The sequence below is a fragment of the Myotis daubentonii genome, chromosome 4 (genome assembly GCF_963259705.1).
Source record: "Myotis daubentonii chromosome 4, mMyoDau2.1, whole genome shotgun sequence".
Classification (NCBI taxonomy): Eukaryota; Metazoa; Chordata; class Mammalia; order Chiroptera; family Vespertilionidae; genus Myotis; species Myotis daubentonii.
The window spans coordinates 63,052,332-63,071,655 of record NC_081843.1 but is presented as its reverse complement, the minus strand read 5'-3'; the positions used below and the strand labels follow the sequence as shown (position 1 = coordinate 63,071,655).

The following is a 19,324-nucleotide window of genomic DNA, read 5'->3' as shown; positions in this document are numbered from 1 at the left end:
CAACAGTCCTTAAATAAATACTAAAATTCATTTTAAAGGTAAATATATGCTATTCTTTACTTGGATCTTCGACCAGCATCCCCTCCAGTAGCTACATATACAGTACAAGGTTTAGCTACCTTTAAGTGGCAGAGGGATTCACGACACTCCCAGTACTATCAATAAATGAGCAGTAAAAACCAAAAGCTTCCATTCTATCAATGCTCATTTTCTGATCCGTATAGTAGCAAAACTGTTGTGTCACTGTCTACTCTACATGATCAGTGAGCAGTCCTCTGCTGTGGAAGGGCATACTTGCATGACTTTCTGGGCAGTTATTCAGATGTCTACCACCATGTATGAAGTCTTCTAAGACTGAAATTGACTGAATAAGGAGTGAATACTATTTCTATACATGTTATCCAGGACATAAAAATAAATTTTTTTCTTAATTTTGCCATGGAATAATCTGAAAATAATTGTTCATATCATTAAAATAAATGCTATATTGTCAATTTCTCATTTGATACCTGTTCTTAGAATTAAGGAATAAAAAGTATTTAATAGTCTACTATTCTTTTTTTAATTTTTTATTTATTTTTAAATTTTTTTTATTTTAATATATTTTATTGATTTTTTTACAGAGAGGAAGGGAGAGGGATAGAGAGTTAGAAAGATCGATGAGAGAGAAACATTGATCAGCTGCCTCCTGCACACTCCCTACTGGGGATGTGCCCACAACCAAGGTACATGCCCTTGACCAGAATCAAACCTGGGATCCTTGAGTCTGCAGGCTGATGCTCTATCCACTGAGCCAAACTGGTGAGGGCTATTTTTATTTTACTTTATTGTTTCTATCATCATTTATCCCCTCTATGCCCTTTTCCACAATAATCACCACACTGTTGTCCATGTCCACACTCCCTTCACCTTCTTCACCCAATCCCCTTCTGGCAATCACCAGTCCACTCTCTGTGCAACAATGACTTTAAACATTCACAAAGTGGTTATTTCAATCCTGGATTAAATCACATGGAAAACTTTTTTTAAAGTACCAACTACTGTCGTCCACCCCAGAGATTTTTATTTAATTGGTCAGTTGGAAGCCTGGGCATTGGTAGTTTTTTGTTTGTTTGTTTGTTTTTTAATTCTCTTCCCAAATAATTCTAATGTGCACCACAGATCAGGCATAGCTAGCTGGTCTATTTAGCTATCCTCATTTTTATTTTGCTGACCTAAAATAATCAGAATCTTAATCCTACCAGGGCAAAGCGATTTATCAAATTAAGTTGGAAAATGAAATTGTCAGTCTTCGGGATTCTTAGATCTTTACTGTGGTTTATAAGAAAATAAGCTAGACCACTCGGAGTTAGAAATGCTAGGTTTAAATCATTGCTCAGTTGCTAGCTCTGTAACTTCAGTAAGTCCCTTAAGACAAATGTTGTCTCAACTATAAAATGAGAAAATTAAGATTTCTTCCAGCTTTAAAAGCATGTTCTTAAATAATTTCCAAGAATGCAGAATGCTGTCCCTAAATGTGAATCAGAGTGTGATTTGATTCTATATACTAAGGTAGGCTTTGAGCCAGGATGAGCAAATGTGAGTCACTTAATTATGCATCACCATTTTTTTTCTTATGTCTGTGGCAGACATTGCTAATAGATCACAGCACTACTGGAAAAACACTCCTCTCCTGGAGTTTGCCCTCAAGATAAAATTATTTTACATTTTCAAGTTAGTGCTTATTAGCTGTGGAAGGAATTCAGGACATGCCACTGCTTTGGTATATTGATTAATTAGTTCTGAAGGCACTTGAAAAACAGCAAATGCAGAGAGAGGTTTTCTTTGAACTCCCTTTATCTGCCTGAAGATAGATGCTCCAAAAACAACTCAGTGGTTACATAAATCCCCTCCCTGAGAGTTTCATCAACCAGGGAAGCTGAGTCATCACAGGAGAGAAGACTAGATGTCCACACCAGTCCAAACTTTGTCACAAACCATCACACCTCCCGTTATTCTTCTAAGGACCCATTCATCTTTCCTAAAAATCATTTACTCTCCCCTAAGAGGCCTACTACATCCCTTCTCCCCTTGCCTCATTAAGGTGGTATGTAAGTTTTCAAATCTTATTATTTTGTGAGATATTTAATTTTTTTCCCCTGTAATGGCCCTGTACATGTATATTAGAAGTATTACTGCCTGGCTGGTGTAGCTCAGTGGTTGAGCGTTGACCTGTGAACCAGGAGGTCATGGTTCGATTCCCGGTCAGAGCATAAGCCTGGGTTGTGGGCTCAATCCCCAGTGTGGGGTATGCAGGAGGCAGCCGATCAATGATTCTCTCTCATCATTGTTTCTATTTCTCTCTCCCTCTCCATTCCTCTCTGAAATCAATACAAATATATATTTTAAAAAGTATTACTTTTTCTCCTGTCCATCTATCTGCCTGTTGTCCATAGTTTTCATAGACCCAGTTTTCTGATCTAGGGGGGGTAGAGGGAAAGATTTTTCTCTCCTGCACTGTTCTATTTAAAGAGATGATATAAGAGGCTAGTCAGCAGAGGACTAAAAATTCACAGAAAGAATAAAAAATTAACACAGTTCAGAAGCAAGGACACCATGACTGGCAACATGTGAATCAGGTCCTAATAAGGAAGGGTCTACTCCTACTTTGTTGCCATAACCTAACCTATGATGTCAATTCACCTCATGAGAGAGAATGACCAATCTGCTTGAAGTTGTATTTTTCACAATAAGTTGATAAAATAAAACTCTGATTTTGCAAAAGTTTGTTGTGAGTTTGGTTATTGTGACTCAATATTCCTATATGAAATCAAATTGCCAGACTTTCAAAGCTGAAGACTGGATCACAGACTAGGGTGGAAATGCCAACAAAATCATATCCCACCCACGAGATCAGCTGGTCCTTTAGCAATGAGGCATACATACGGTGAAAACACACTTGCAAATATAATTGTTTTAGATAAAATACTTCCTTACATAAACATAGAAAAGGGGTGCTTTAAAAAAACTACCAAAACCTTTCCAGCTTTGCAGGGTTTTTCATATTTAAAAATAATAATTCATATAAATGTTAAAATGATTTAATTAGGACAAAAGTCAATGCTCTTTGAGGGCAGGGCCCCGTCTCAGCCAGTCCTAGATGCAATCTCATGCTAAATCCTGTACCAAAAGACAGCTAGTCACACCATCTGCTGCCTCCAGGGAGCTAAGTTGCACACTTCAAAGCATGGCAACATTCCACTATAGCATAATGAAGAAAATGAAAAACATATTAGCAAACTGAACACTTTGGGGAAATTTCATTTTCAAATTGTGTGCTGTTTTGCTTTTAAAGAAGTAAAATTATTAAATAAAATGTGTGAGAGGACGCAAATATTCTTCCCTGTAGCAAAATTACGAATGTTTCTACTTTGTGAAAAATAACATTATTTCCAACGAATGCACTAAAATCACACATATAATCCACATTCTCAGAGCTGTTAGGAACAAATATCTATAGCTGAAATGTATGTACTTTTGCTGAAATAAAAATTCAGTCCTAAAATTCCTGTTAGACTATTTGCAAAAATGGGAAAAATGAACAAGTCTTTAAGATTATCAGTCCACACACTGTCTTCTCCAGAGACCCCGGGGGCCTATAAGTTTAGTTTGGGGCCATCTCAGACCAGCCAGTTCAGAGCAACAAATATGAACTCACTGACGTGGAGGTGCTGTTACCACCTGTGGCTATTCCCACCTCTGTAGGTAACAACATTGAGAGAGAAAGTAAAGAACAAACCACACAGCTCCAGAACAAGCACACTGAGAGGTGAAGAGCAGGACAAATCAGGTGCACTCTCATTCCTGATCAAGACTGGTATTAAACTAGCACATCTTGTCTGAAGAGCCATCAATCATGCACCAAGAGTGCTTTCATAAAGGTACATCCCATCTGAGCCATAGAAGGCAAATAGAATTTTAGCGACAGACTACAAGGCCATTTGGTCTATGAATTTCACAGCCCCGCAATTGCTCACACATGCCTGAAAACCTTCAGGCTCAGATGAGGCCCAGGATTCAAAAGGAAGAATCTGTAGCTCTTTCAACATTTTCCACTTACAGGCCTACATCGGACAGTTGTCCCCTTCTCCTCCCACCACCCCTCACTCAGTTCAGCATTCGACTTTGTCCTAAGCAGCCTAACATTCATTCACTGGGTCTCTATGCTGCAGATAGGACTGATTTCAAAGTGAAAGATGCAACGGAAGAGATCATTACTCTAGCCAAAATTACCTGGATACAACGTACTATCTCTCTTACGTTGTGTCAAACCCTGTCTAGACCACCTCTCACCTTGGCTACCTGGCTGAGTCATGTTCAACCAACACACAGCTGAAGTATCCCCATCTCCTGGGTATGTTCCCTGACTGTCCCTGCATTAGCTCTCCCTCCTCTGTGATCTCCTACTGAACTTCTATGGTAACTAGCATGACCCTCTAGGATAGCTATAACCACTGATTTTTTAGTCTGTCTCCTCTACCAGATTCTGTATTCTTGACAGCAGGGGCTGTGTCTGGCTCATTTCTTTATCTGCTGTGCCTAGTGAATGTTTGATGGATGGATGAATTAACAAACAGTCACAGAGCCTCCTATTTACTCAAAGTCTTGCTGGACTGAATAATGGGATGGAGGTATTCTTATAAGCAACATTGTATTTTGTGGGTTTAATACTTTATTTCATCTGCTAGCAAATGTGTTCCCTATATAATAAAATAACAAGAGTCTGGACTGTCCTTTACACAAAGATTTCTTTTTCCAGGCAGTCCTAACTATCTTTCTTTACAGATCTGATTTGCTGAAATGGATAAGTAGATGTTTATGACTGGCTTTGGGCTGTGTTAGATGAACACATACAGCAAAGACATAATCCTGAGGAAAAGAGCCTTCTGGGCAAATGAGACAGGTAAACAACAAAATCGTAATCAGGTTACTGACTCCTTTCTGAAGACAGACCAATTCTTTTATCCTAGGGCTCTATTAATAGGTTTTAATTCATTAACCTGGAATATCAATTATTTGACAATAAGAGATCCACCAGCTTCCAGGTCAATGGCTAGCTAGATCCTGTATCTCTTTGTAACTTTAGATAATTTTTTATTTTGTAGAAAACTTACTTGAATATTCTATTTTTATCTGTGTTTTTTTTTAAATCACAACATTTATCCTGATAATTTTTTATTTAAAAATTCTATTCAGAATGATGACTTCATTTGAAGGTTTAAATGAGAAAAGAAAAGGTCAGCTTTGTGACCTCAGGTGGGTGGAAACATAAGATACACGGTGAGGCAGAGAAAGAGATTAGTAACTTTTACTTTACACAACGTTTGTATTGTTTAAATTCTAATGAGCATTTGATATAATTTAAAATAGTTTAATAAAGTTTTTAGTAAATGAATTAACAAAGCCTCTTTGTCTTAGTGATCCCTTCTATACCTCAAAAAGGTCTAAAAGCAAATGAAAATCCTTCTGAAACAGTAAATTTAGACTGGGAGGCAAAAAGCATGACCTGTACAGCCCTATGCTTTCACCACTGTTTTCTGTGTGTTAAGTGTCAAGCAAGAAGAGCCCGAGATGCGTGCTCTCCTTGTGCTGAGAGTCTATCTGAGGAGACAACCAAAAAACATTAGTGAGCATCACAAGATAACACATGCTGAACATGAACATGTGTAACTGTCTATAAACGCCCTGAGAACTTGGACAAGGTGGGCTTTTTGAGAGCTAACGGACTGGAGAGGACCCTGATGGTGAACCTGAACAGTCTTGGAAGGCCAACTTGGGGGATGACAGTCTGAGGGATGATCAAGTTCCATCATGAATGCTGGCACCATCTACTCAGATATCCATGTCTAGATCCTAATTTCTGAGTAACTCAAAATCCAGAACTGAACACAGGACTTGGTGCACAACGGACTTTTTTTTTTTTTAAATATATTTTATTGATTTTTTACAGAGAGGAAGGGAGAGAGATAGAGAGTTAGAAGCATCGATGAGAGAGAAACATCGTTCAGCTGCCTCCTGCACATCTCCTACTGGGGATATGCCTGCAACCTAGGTACATTCCCTTGACCGGAATCGAACCTGGGACCTTTCAGTCCGCAGGCCGACGCTCTATCCACTGAGCCAAACCGGTTTCGGCTACACAACAGACTTCTATGTTTATTGATTAAGTGTCAAATGTTGACCCTTGTGACCACACCTTCCCTGCCTTGGGCTTAGGAATAGCAGACATCATTTCTAAATTCAACTTCCACCTTGCATCCATTCATCACACACAGCCAGCAACTGATAAAGAGTGCCCTAGATGTCTTTTTTTCTCATTTCTGCTTTTTTTCCTTTGTCCTCCCTTGCCCATTTTTCAATTATCAGGATGCTTGAGCTGTGTCTTCCTATTTTGTCCCTGGCCTCATGTTTACCATTATAACTATTCTAAAAGAGAGGACTAAATAATAGGCAAAAGCATCTGTATAATATTTATAGAGCATTCTCTATGTTCCAGACCTTATGCTGAATATTTGCTGGGAGTTAACCTTTTTTGACCTGTCCACTCACAAAAAGAAAGATGCTGCTATGATCTCTTATATAGCTAAGAAAAAGGAGGCTTAGGTAAACTGGTGGAGAAAGATTTTAAAACATGGGTTATTATGGTCCAGAATGGGCAAATGGACCTGTGTTAAAGGAGGCTTTTGGTGAATGGGAGAAGAAGAAGGAGGCCTTGAAATTGGAGGTGAGTTTGGATTTAGTCCTACAGGCAATGGAGCCACATTGCAGTTTTGAAGCAGAAGAATGGCAATATATATATATATATATATATATATATATATATATATATATATATATATATATATATATATATATATATATATGTATATATTTCACTCTAGCTTTTACTCCTTGGACTATTTGGTAATTTGTAAAACAAGTCTGCCTGTGTCTTTTTGTGTTCCACCTTTATTCTATCAGCATCAGGAAGTAATCTACACATTCATGGAGTGTGATATGAAAAAACAAAACAAAGAAAAATCTGGAAGTAATAGAGGAAAGGCTAGCTAAATTGTGCTGCATTAATTTGGCATAATGCTGTCACTGAGAATAAAAATTATGCCTTCCCCCGGATGAATGGCAAACCTAGTTTTGTAAGAAATGTAGAGTTCACAATTGTAGGTATTGATACCCCCTCATCGTGGCTGTGCAAAAGGAGGTGTGTGCTGTGTATATGTGAAGAGTAGGAAGAGAAATGAAGAGCTGGAACAGGATGGTGGGATTCAATTGTAAACATACCATTTCTGTATTTTAAAATGTTAGTGTTAATTTCTATTTGTTTTCATAATAGTGGAACATTTAAAAACTAAAAACCCCTTAATCCAGCAGAGATAAATGATTAAAAGTTAAGGATAAGCAGGATGTCTAGGCATCAGTGGATGAGGACACTGGATTTCGAGAGTGGACATTAGGAGATAAAAAGTAATGGCTGGGAGGAATGTTAAGAGGGTATTTGGTCTGTAACAGGATATAAATGACCAAAAATGTAAACTCTGCAAAGTGATTCAAAGTTTCTAGGCTGAAGCTAGAAAAATGTTAGTGTCATAAATTGAAATCTCACAACTCTAAAGGGGAGGAGGCAGTTTCTAATGAAGATAATTATGATGTTAGAGCTTCTATATAAAATGAGAGTTATTACATTAAAATATTATTACAGTGAAAAATCCAAGTGTATGTGATCTGGAACCTTATTCAACAATTAGAACTAGAGCTACGGATGACTTGGGCATAGATTTAGAGGTTCATATTGATGAGCCTAATCCATTCTGAAGACATGCATTATCTTGCTAACATAGCATTTTTAAAGATAGAAGTTGGATGTTTTTACCTAAGAATGTACTCACTTTTCCCTTTTGTATTATACTTTGTGGTCACATATTTACTTTTACTTGTCCAGCCCTTAACGGCATTTGATTTTTATCCCTGGAATAATCCCTTAAAGCTGTTGAAGTGAGTGAATTGGCTGCAGAAAAAGAGGTGGGAAGGATATAGAGAGTGTGAGAATGGAGGACCAAGGCAAAGGAAACCTTTGCAATATCTGAGGAAACAATAAATCAGAACATCTGTCTTTAATGGGAATTCCAGAAACTATATAAATGTAACTGGGAATGGGGGCAAAGAGAATAATCAATATTATAAGGGGGAAAAAATCTCCAAATCTGAAGAAAATCACAATATTGAAGAGCTCTACTCAGTACCAAGAGAAACCAAAGACTCACACACAGACATAACCTCATTTCAGAATGACCAGGGGGAAAAAGTTACTTTTAAAAAGCATCCAGGGAGATGAAAAGGGGAAGAAGAATCAGCCCGGCATCCGATTTCTCACAGGCATCGCACAACACGGGAAGACACAGTTTCTTTATACAGTTAGGCCGACCCCAAGGGTCGGCACAGAGATCTTTTGGAGTGAGTTTGATTGTGAGGATTGTCAAACAACATGATGCATTTGTCATAACTCAGAACTGTACACCAAGAAGAGTGAATTTGACTTTATATAAACTTAATGAAATATTTAAAAACCCAAATTGATTAAAATAGGGGTTATAATATATCACATAAATGTGGCCAATAGAAGAAGTGAAATGAAATTAAAATTTTGATAGCAGAGCTTGAAGGAGAGTAGGAGGTAGCATCAGTAAAATTCTGTATTTTTCATTGCAAGGAATCAATAATATTAAGTTGATAACTTTTTTTAATCCTCACCTGAGGACATGCTTATTGATTTTAGAGAAAGGGGAAGGAAAGGGGGAGAAAGAAACATCCCTGTGAGAAACATTAATTGGTTGCCTTTACGCATGTGCCCCGATGAGGTATCGAACTCACAACCTAGGTATGTGTCCTGACCAGGAATAGGACCCACAACCTTTCTGTGTAAGGAATGACACTCCAACCAACTGAGCCACACTGGCTAGGGCTAGGTTGATAAATTTTTAAACATTAATGGTATAGCATATCCCTTATATTTTTCAACCAAAATAAATAAAAACAGAAATGGTTCAAATGGTTAGAACTAGAGTGGGATTTATGTGACTTGGGAGCTGAAGAGCAGAACTTTTATATTTTACTAGGGGCCCAGTGCATGAATTCGTGCACTGGTGGGGTCCAGCCGGCCCAGCCCCAATTGGGGCAGATAGGGGCTGGGCCTGTTGGGAGGAGGAGATGGCGGGAGGTTGGCCAGTCCGCCCGCCCTGATTGCTGGGGGAAGGGGCCACAGGTGATTGTCCAGTGGGCCCCGCCCCCAATTGGGGTTGGGGGGCCAATTGGGGGCCAGTGGCCTGGGGGAGGGGACATGGGTGGTTGGCCTGCCAACCCTGCCCCTGATCAGGGTGGGGAGGCTGATCTGGGGTAGGGCCGGGTGGGGGGAGGGGCTGGAGATTGGTTGGCTGGCCCCACTCCCTTTTGGGGTGGGGGGGCAATCAGGGGCAGGGCCGTCCTGGGGGAGGAGCTGTGGGCCAATCAGGGGTGGTGGGGGCCCCCTGGGGGCATGGCCAACCAGGGGGAGGGGCTGCAGGAGGTTGGCTGCCCAGCCCCACCCCCTATTGGGGTTGGGGGTGCAATCAGGGGAGGGCCAGCCAGGGGGAGGGGCTGTGGGCCTATCATGGTGGGGCAGGCTGGTTGGGGGCGGGGCTGGCCAAGGGAAGGCAGGGGGCATTTGGCTGGCTGCCCCACTCTTGATTGGGGTGGGAGGGTCCGATCAGGAGCAGGCCAGCAGGGGGGAGGGGCCATGAGGTTGGCTGGCCAGCTCCACCCCCTGATGGGGTCAGTTCGCTGGCTACAGTGAGTGTCATAGGGACCGGTCTTTATGGTCGTTACGGTCACTGACTTTTTTATATATATATAGTTATCTTCCTGTACCATTTGAAATAATACATGTGTATTATTACAAAATAAATTTCAAAATTAAATTCATACAGATAATCTGAATACAAAAACATCTTGATTTTAAAAATTTCCCTCCAGATTTCATATGATTATCAAATTTAGAACTTTATACTCAATGAACATAAAGGTGAGAGTTTCATTTACAGTATAAGAAAATACTATAGGTATTCAGACTAATTTCGTATATAGGACACCAGAAGTACTGTGATAAATAATAAAAATGTTATAAATATTAATATATAAAGTGAACAATATTATTAGTTATTCAGATTTGTTATATTTAATAGACATTTTAACTTTTTATAATTTTGTCATAATAAAAATATCTCCAAAGAGATGATTTCCTCTCTTTACTTGTATGCTGATATGGGAACATAAACAAATTGAGATACACCATGATGACCTATTAGCCTGAAAGCAGTCAATGGCTTTTTCATCTTCAAACTGAATCAATGGGCTTATGACAGCTACTCTTGATGGAACCCCTGCTAGAACTTTTGTAGAAAGACATCTCAGATGCTTTGGGGTCTGAACAAGGTTTGACAGGAGGAAGAATTAAAGAATAGTTACTGAAAAAGGAATGTACTCCATGTGAGCAACTTTTTAATAGCTTTTGATCCATTGCAAGAACCCCAAAGTGCCAGTACATGAATGCATAATTAGTCAGAAGAAAATTCATTACAAAGTGAATTTTGGTTTAACTTGACAAGCCAATAATTCTCCGGTGGCTGCTATTGAGAAAATTGATATACCTTCCTTTCATCAAAATGTTGCCAATTTTGCATTTCTGTCAATAGCATTTAAAATATTTATTTAGGTTGTCTGATTTCTACCTCACTGAAGTAATAGAGACCTTTACTTAAATCACATTCCTGTTAACTTATATAACACATGCACATAAAATCTCTCCATATCTAAGAATCACTCTATCCCCACCAGGGTAGCCATGGAAATGCACCATGCACATCTGCTGCAGAGAGCATGGTGACTAATGGCCCCAGCTGTTATTCCTCTGCTTTTCCCATCACATTTACGCTCAGGCCATGCTTCTCCCAAGCTGGTCACGGTCAGTGTCTGGGTACGGTGGAGGTGCTAGCGCCAGCCCAGTCCTGCAGGACATGAGACTCCTCCAGCGTGTGACGTTAGCTCAAGGCGTCCCACTGGCCTTGTCAAAACTTTCTTAGAACGACCCTGCTATCTGAGACTCTTCCTACCCAACCCCACCCCCTTTCACAGTACAGATCTGTAACTCGGTCTGAGGGGTGCTGTTGTTTGTTTGTTTTGGGCCTATTATCCCTTCCTACTCTTTATCATTTATCTCTCCCCCCCCCCCCCCGCCCCCGAAACAAACAAGCAAGCAAGCAAACAAAAAACCTCTTGTAACTCTAATTCCATCTTAGCACCGGCTTGGAGAATGTGAACCAACTCCTGCACTTTGAAGAAATGGTAAGGATGGCACTCCTTCCACCTGAAGAATACCTGGGCCACTGTCTTCAAAGAGAAAGAATCACACCTAACGCTTCTACAAATTAGGGATAGATTTAGCTGAGCCGCCAAGCTTCCTTGGGAACATCTTTTATATATGATATGTGGTTTCCCTTCCTCCGTCTCTAGCTATAGTCCCTAACCCAGCCTTCCCTCTTTTTAGTTATGCTGTCTCTCTACCCCAGCTGTTATTAATATCTTAAAGAAGCTCTCTGTTCTTGTCACTCCTATGTACAAAGGCTTTGGTGTTTCCCTCAATTCTAGTAAAGTCCAAACATCTTAGCCCTCAGGCCCTCCACAATCCAAAAAGTCAACTTACCTCTCAAATTTCAACTAGAAGAAAGCTCTCTTTCTTCAAACTTAGATACAAGAAACAAAGGACTGGAGATGATAGAAACAAAACTGAGGTTTGGGAAGGAAAGTTGGGAGATTTGTACAGGGTGGGACAAAAGTAGGTTGACAGTTGTTCATATGAAAATAATACCATAGTTAATAAGTAATAATACAAGGATAAACTCTGTTTCTCGCACTCACAACTGTAGTCCTACTTTTGCCCCACCCTGCATTAGATGGCTTTATTGTCCTGATAGAGTGGTGGTGGGAAGCCAGTTCCTGAGGAAGATACAGGGAGGTAGAGAGGAGACAAATGTTGTGACAACCAAAGTAAAAATTAAAAATGAATTAGGATTTTGTGAAGCAGCACTCAAGGACCCTTTGAGTTATGTGACATTCTCCAGCAAATTGTTACTTTATTCGAAATAAAAGCCTTTCACAAAGTAAATGCTCCAAAATATTTGTTGAGTGAATACAGTAAGCAAAGCTCTGGAGAAGCAGAAGAGAGACGTGGTTAAGAAGGTGGATGCGAGCCCGAAGCTGAGCAGCAGCTCCTAGAGCTCCCTGCCTCACCAGAAAAAAAGATGGTAACGTGGCCCTAGTTTTACAAGGTTATTTTAAGGTTTCACAGTTAAACATGTGCATGTAATTCATTAAAACAAGCCAGCCATGGCAAGTGCTCTCTCCCTTTGCCGTCCTCATGATCAGTATTTTTATAGTGAATATACAGCTAATAAAGAAGTATAAATTTCCAGTTCTAAGATGAAGATCTAATGTACAGCATGGTGATTATAGCTAATAAGGCTGTGTGAAATAGAGACATTACTCAACTTATGATGGGGTTACATCCTGATAAACCCATTGCAAGTGAAAAACCTACTGAACATCATAGCTTAACCTAGCCCACCTAAAATGTACTCAGAACACTTACATTAGCCTATAGTTGGGCAAAATCAGCCGACACACTGAACACACTGTGAGTATCGGTTGTTTGCCCTCCTGGTCGTATGCCTGATGGGAGTTACAGCTCACTGCTGCTTCAGGCATCATGAGGGAATGTTATATCATATATCGCCAGCCCAGGAAAAGATCAAAATTCAAAATCTGAAGTATGATTTCTACTGACGCATATCACTTTTGCACCACCTCATAAAGTTGAAAAATCTAAATTAAATCAATGTGTGCTGGGGATCATCTGTATTTGAAAGTTGCTAAGAGACTAGATCTTAAATGTTCTCAATACAAAAAATAAATGGCAATTATGTGAAGTGCTGGTGGTGTTAGCAAGATGATGGTAATCATTTCACAATATCTGTGCATCAAATCAACACAAACTTTTATGGAACATGTCAATTATATCTAAATAAAGTAGGGGGGGAGCCTTGACTAGAAATATAGTGCCAGCCCAGACATGGTAAGGAGACTTCATTTTGAGTTCCAGATGTCATCTGAGATCAGTGACCTTGGGCATGTCATTTAATGTTTTGCAACCTGTGGTATCTGTCTCTTTTACATAGCTGAACTGAGCGTCAAAGGGGATTTGAGTGAAAGTATTTTATGCACCGTAAAGGACAACATAGACAAGTCGTCAAACAGAAACCAATACACATGCATGTGTTTGTCTCGTTCATGTACTAGCACCCTAACCTGAGGGAATCCCGAGGATCAGAGTGTTAAATGTATACATCTGAAATAAGTCTTCGATGATCTCTGCAGAACACACACTGCACTAGGGCTGCAGGACTGGAGGGAAGCCTGCTCCTGCTTGAGAAGATGGTGACGTGAGGAGAGGCACTAGTCTGAGGCCTTTTGGTGGAGGTGGGAAGAAAAGGATTTCCTAAGGAGCTAAAGCATGAATGTCATGACATATGTAATGGTCCTGAGGTGTGTATTCATAAAATCAGCTTCCCCTTTTTCTGAAACCCGTCTCTGCAGAACTGGCAGCCTCTGCTACATCAGGAATTCACGGCTGTGAGCAACACAGTGCTAATGGCAGCACTGCCTGAGAACGGTCGTTGGAGAGTGCTGTGCGGGCAGTGACAGGCCAGAGGCAGTCTTTTCTACTCTCTACACACCACAGGGCACACACATTACAACCCGATAGAGCATAAAGGTACCTTAACAATTACTACTATTAAAAGCAAACAATCAACTCTACAGATCAATGACTCTTTTAAAACATGTTTTCTAACCTCTGTTTCCTCTCAGACTTATGGTTATTGTCCCCTGGAAAGGCCCCAAAGTGATGGCCAGGAATCTGCCACCACCACCCCTTCTGCTGTTCCTGCCATCATGTTTAATTATGTTTGCTCAACTCGAAGCCAAGCTCATATGCAGTATATTTAGATGGTTAAAAAGCATAGCATTCCATTGTATTCACAGATTATTTTCAACACCACAATTCTTGGGAATTAGTCTGGAATAAATAAGGTAAAAAGAAAAGGGACAACATAAATTTGTTCCAGTGACAAAGAAAACAATATGGAAATGGCAATCTGGAGATTTGCCCGAGTGAAGGAAGATAGAGGTTCCTCTTGGTGCAGGCTCATTCACAAGGCTGATTTGAAACAGGGCGAGAAAGCAAGCAAGAAACTAATAGTAAGAAACTGGGAAAAGTTCCTTTGTAATTTCAAAGATCAAAGCACAATCTTATGTAGCATTAAAAGTAAAGGTGTGGAGCTGATGTATATGTTGATTTTCTGAACCTCTAAGAAGCCTTTTTTTTTTTTTTTAACAATGGCAAACTTTCTAAGTTGAAAAACATATATCATTAATATGTATCTTTTTTCCTGAGGTCTCAGCAACTGCATATTTCCTCAAATGTCTTGAAAAAAATAAGTCACAAATTTACAAAGGCTTGCTTGAATACTTTTGTCAGCTAACTCCACCTTAAAATGTTCAACTTGCATTTTTAGTTTCATTTAACAAATACTAACCCTATATCACTCAAATGCCAAAGAACTGAACCAAGGAGTAAAGAACAGACTGTTGCTGAAGAGGTTATGGCTTGAATTGGGTCAATTAATTAAAAATAAAGACCAGTGTTTTGTGCTTTGAATCTGAGCCAAACTTTACATAATAATAATAGGCATTTTAACCATGTAGAGCTTAATTAACCTGATTTTCAACCAAATGTGGGAAATGAAGAGAATGAATATGCATGCAGATAATGTTTTACTTGAGATTATTCCAGGGTATACAACTGGTACCTACATAACTATTGATCAAACATCACATTTAGAGAAAGCAAACTCTGAGCTCATCTGTCAGGAGCTGACTTGTTCTCTGCATTCTTATTCTTCGTTTGTTTGTTAATTAATTCAACAAATGTTACTCAGAGACTATTATATGCCCAAGGGATGTTATAGGTACTGAAGACACACAATAAGATGGGCTCTGCGCTATTCTTATGGAGTTTGTACTCTACCCTGGGGGTTAGGATTAAGGGAAGGCCTCTCTGAGGAGGAAACGTGCCCCACATGGACAAGCCAGCACTGGCCATGTGAAGAGCTGAGGGAACTGCAATTATAAAGACGGCAAAAATGGGAAAGACCTTAGGGAATCCATTGACCAGGAAGAAGGCAATGAAATTCAAACTCATGAACTGGAGGGGAATGTTTTGAGATGAGGCCTGATAGTGAGCAGAGGATGTAAGATGGCACATATAACTTACATTCTAAAAGTACAAATTTCTGCAGTTTCACTTTCAAATAACTATTTTCAGATAACCATGTTGTCAAAAGTTCAATGCAATATTTTTTAAAAAATCATTTTTAGATAAGTTCAAATAAGAGAGTCTCTTAGAGAAAACACCGGAAACAATTTTCTTACCATTTCTATATTAATCAAGTCTTATAACTAATGTTCTGAAAATAAATGGGAAAGTGCTAAGAGATTAAAGACTCTCAGGTGTCTTTCATCCTTCCAAAGTAGATCAATTATATTCATTGTAGTTGTGGTGTGTGGTAGTTTGGATCAGAATACTTTGCATGCCATTCTTTAAAAATCTAAGACTCTTATTAAGATGAGATTCTAGCTGTTTCTATTAAAAATCCATGATCCTTTCCCAAGAGAACTGTTTTTGACCTGTTACTTCTGGCTAAATTTTTTGGAGTTCTTTTCTTCCACTCACTCCTGCAGTAATATTTCAAGGAAAAAAATTTTAATAGCTATTGACCTAATTTAAATATATCTAAATTTGTTAAACAAAAATAACAATATGCAACTTTGGTGCAAACACAAATTCACATAAAAGTGAATGTTATTCAGAGCAAATGCAGTAAGTTTGGAAGGATGTACTGCCAATAGAATACCATTAAGTGGATTGGAAGCCTCAATTCACTGAAGAAACTTAGCAAAATATAATGCAGTTAACATATATAAACCCCAAACTTTCCAAATAGCAGGAACAAATGACTTACCTTTACTAGTTTGTTTCCAGATAGACATTTAACATTGAATAAACATCATGTAACCATTGGTTCAACACAAGACCTGGCCTCTCTTCCACCATTCCAACCTCCAACTCTCTAAGCAACTTTGGGACAGGACAGGAACACCTCTGGGGGCTAGTGCACGAACAGCGTGCATTCTGGACTACTGCCTGCCAAGGTGTAAGCTCGATGGGAGAAGGCTCTGCCCTTGATGGGGTTTGTTCTGGATTGTTCAGCTTTGTCCATGATGGGTGGGTGGTGAACTTCTTTCAGGGGTAAAATATTAGGAATACCACTGTGACCACACATCTAAGCTACAGCTGTTATTGACAATAAAATTGCCTTTAGAAAACAACAATAGTAACAATCATCTGGGAAATACTGGTCTCTCTTTTTCTCTCTCAAGATATTTTCTTTTGGGCACCCAGATTTCTGAAGGATGATTTGACAATTGTACTTGTGTCATCGTCATTACTGTCTTTCAGGAAAAATGATACTTAATATATATTTTTTAAAATATAGAAATACATTCTATGTCACAAAGATGCAAATATAAACAAATAGATACTAGAACAATAAAAGGTGTCTCACACATATATATCTTATGTGAAAATGTGATACTTAATAGAGAAATCCAGTTTTTAAAATGTATACCTTACACTTTTCATTGAAAACTTTAAAAGTATTTTAAAAAACTATATTAATTGACCCAAAATATAAAGAAAAATGTTTATACTTTTGTGCAAAATAAATTACATGTTTAGATTTCTAGGCTGAACACACATTATTTCATTGGGTAGTTCTGAGGTATGTGTGTATATGTATGCCCATGTGTGTGTAAGTAATATACCGAGAGAGTCAAATAGCAAGACAGGGCCAAACTAACTGGCTGAACAGCAAAAATTCATCATGACAGTTTTACTTATATGTTTCCCCTGGTTAGAGGAGTTGATTTGGCTTGGCATTTTGTGTGCATTCATTAAGTTGTTGTAAACAAAGGCACAGTGTTATAATGACATGCAAGTCAATAACTTTTGGAGTTTACAATACTGGACTATTATATACACAGTCAAAATATTTAAAATTCAAAATAAAATCAACTAATTTATTTTCAGAAAAAAATGTACTGCCTTTTGCAAATGTTTACATTTTCCAAATGTAAAAACAACATTTAGAAAGTATGTTTCATATAATTTCAGATATATATACCTATAGACACCTATATAAGAAGGATAATATGTATAATATATATGTGTGTGTGTGTGTGTGTGTGTGTGTGTGTGTGGTATCAATTTACCAATTTACCCAACCAGATCCCTCAAATCCTCAATCTAACCTGTTTCTGAGCAGTACATTGAAGGTCATCTTATCCAGTCCCAGGTAATTTGGCAGCAAGTTTGACCAATTCCAGTTCCATTTTGTGATGGCTGACTGTTGATAAATGAGAAGACGCTATTGTTAGTTATTAATCAGAGTTAATATGATCAGTAAATTAAAGCTCCAGCTGTGATAGACTAACTAAGAAGGAGGGGGGTCCAGAACAAGGACTTAGACAGATAACATCAATCATGTCCACAGAAGAAGGTTTTTATTCCAATAAGACAGAAATTAATTTATAAATCCATTTGGAGATATAGTCATTATTTATAAAAACATAAATCAATTTCTTGAGTCGTTTTTCTTGCAAGTGCTAATGGCTTTTACCCAACAAGTTTCTCTGAGAGGGTGACTCTTTGCAAAGCAAAGAAAAATAATTGGTAACTTTTTCCACACATCAGTTTATAGTCTTTTTAAGTACCCAGAAGTTTGATTAAGAAACAAACTTGGGGCCCTGGCTGGGTAGCTCTATTGGCTAGAGCATCATCCCAATACATCAAGGTTCAGGTTCAATTCCTAGTTAGGGCAAGAATCAACCAATGAGTACATAAATAAGTGGAACAACGGATTGATGTTTCTCTCTCCCTCCCTCCCTCTCCCCCCCCCCCTCTCGTTATGGATTTAAAAAAAGGAAACAAACTTGGAAGTGCTATGACAAATTATAGACACAGCTTAATTACAGTGTGATATTAATGCTATCTTTTTGGTTAAGAAAATGCTTTAAAGGGGAAATTATTAGGACCTATAAATGTAAATAAAATAAGTGATTCTTTTTTTTCTAATTTAATAGATAATTTCACAACAGAACAAGGAGAAAAATTACTTTGAAAGATAATCTCATGTTTCAGAACTGAATAAAACATGCCATTTATTTAAATGAAGTGAGGATAATTCAACAGCCACAATGATTATTTATGGCTTAGAGTAATCTAATGTACAATACAGGAAAGCAGCCAATAAGTTCAAACTTATACAATATATTAGGCTTTAAAGTATCATAGATGTTTAAACTCCTTAAACTAGTTTTGATGATAAGAGTCCAGGCTGATGTTTAAAATCCAACAAGAACTCTGCCCTGTCACCTGCTGATTAATGGAGCACTCCAGTCCTGTCATAGAGCAGCAGATTCTGCCCCGGGTTGTCAGCATTTGAAGGTCTTATTCTACTACAGTATTGATGAGTGTAGACTAGGGCTGTAACTGGCATGGTAAAAATATTATCTGCATCCCGAATTAGGCCATTGTTTTAATTCTTATTTTCGTCAGAGCTCTAGGTCAAGCAATCCTTCTCTTCTGCCCTGTTAGTTCAAATAGTCTGTCAAGAGCCTTCTTGGAAAAGTCACCAAAAGAAAGAATAAAGCAAAAGCAACTGCAGATTTCAAATATGTTGGCATAAAGGTGATGTTTTTAATATAACTACTGCGACGTTCAGCTTAAACAATGGCATAATCCAACATTTAAAAATGTGTGGTGTTTATCACAATGACTTTGTTCCAAACATCCCGACTTTAGGATCATTAGCAAATTCATTTTAAATTCAGGAATGTGTGTAGGGTTATATATTTTAAAAAGCGAATTTACACATGCTACCTAAAATAGCTCAATGCTCTAGTTAGAATTAATTGTAAACTATTTTATGACTTAGCTGATAAATTAGGTAAATTGATAAAGATTCCAAGGTGTTATGTGAGTGTGGGTATTACAGGGTATGGGTGGGGGGAAGGGAAGGAGAAA

General features: G+C 38.5%; 1 protein-coding gene across 3 annotated transcripts in view; it reads right to left on the bottom strand.

The window, feature by feature from the left end:
• The window catches only part of KIAA0825 (KIAA0825 ortholog), a 367,814-nt gene that overhangs the window by 166,190 nt on the left and 182,300 nt on the right, over window positions 1–19,324 (bottom strand). For all 3 annotated transcript variants that reach the window (XM_059694100.1, XM_059694103.1, XM_059694101.1), the window contains one exon: window positions 17,551–17,645. In XM_059694100.1, coding sequence (XP_059550083.1) covers window positions 17,551–17,645 — 95 coding nt within the window. The remainder of the gene's footprint in view (window positions 1–17,550; window positions 17,646–19,324) is intronic.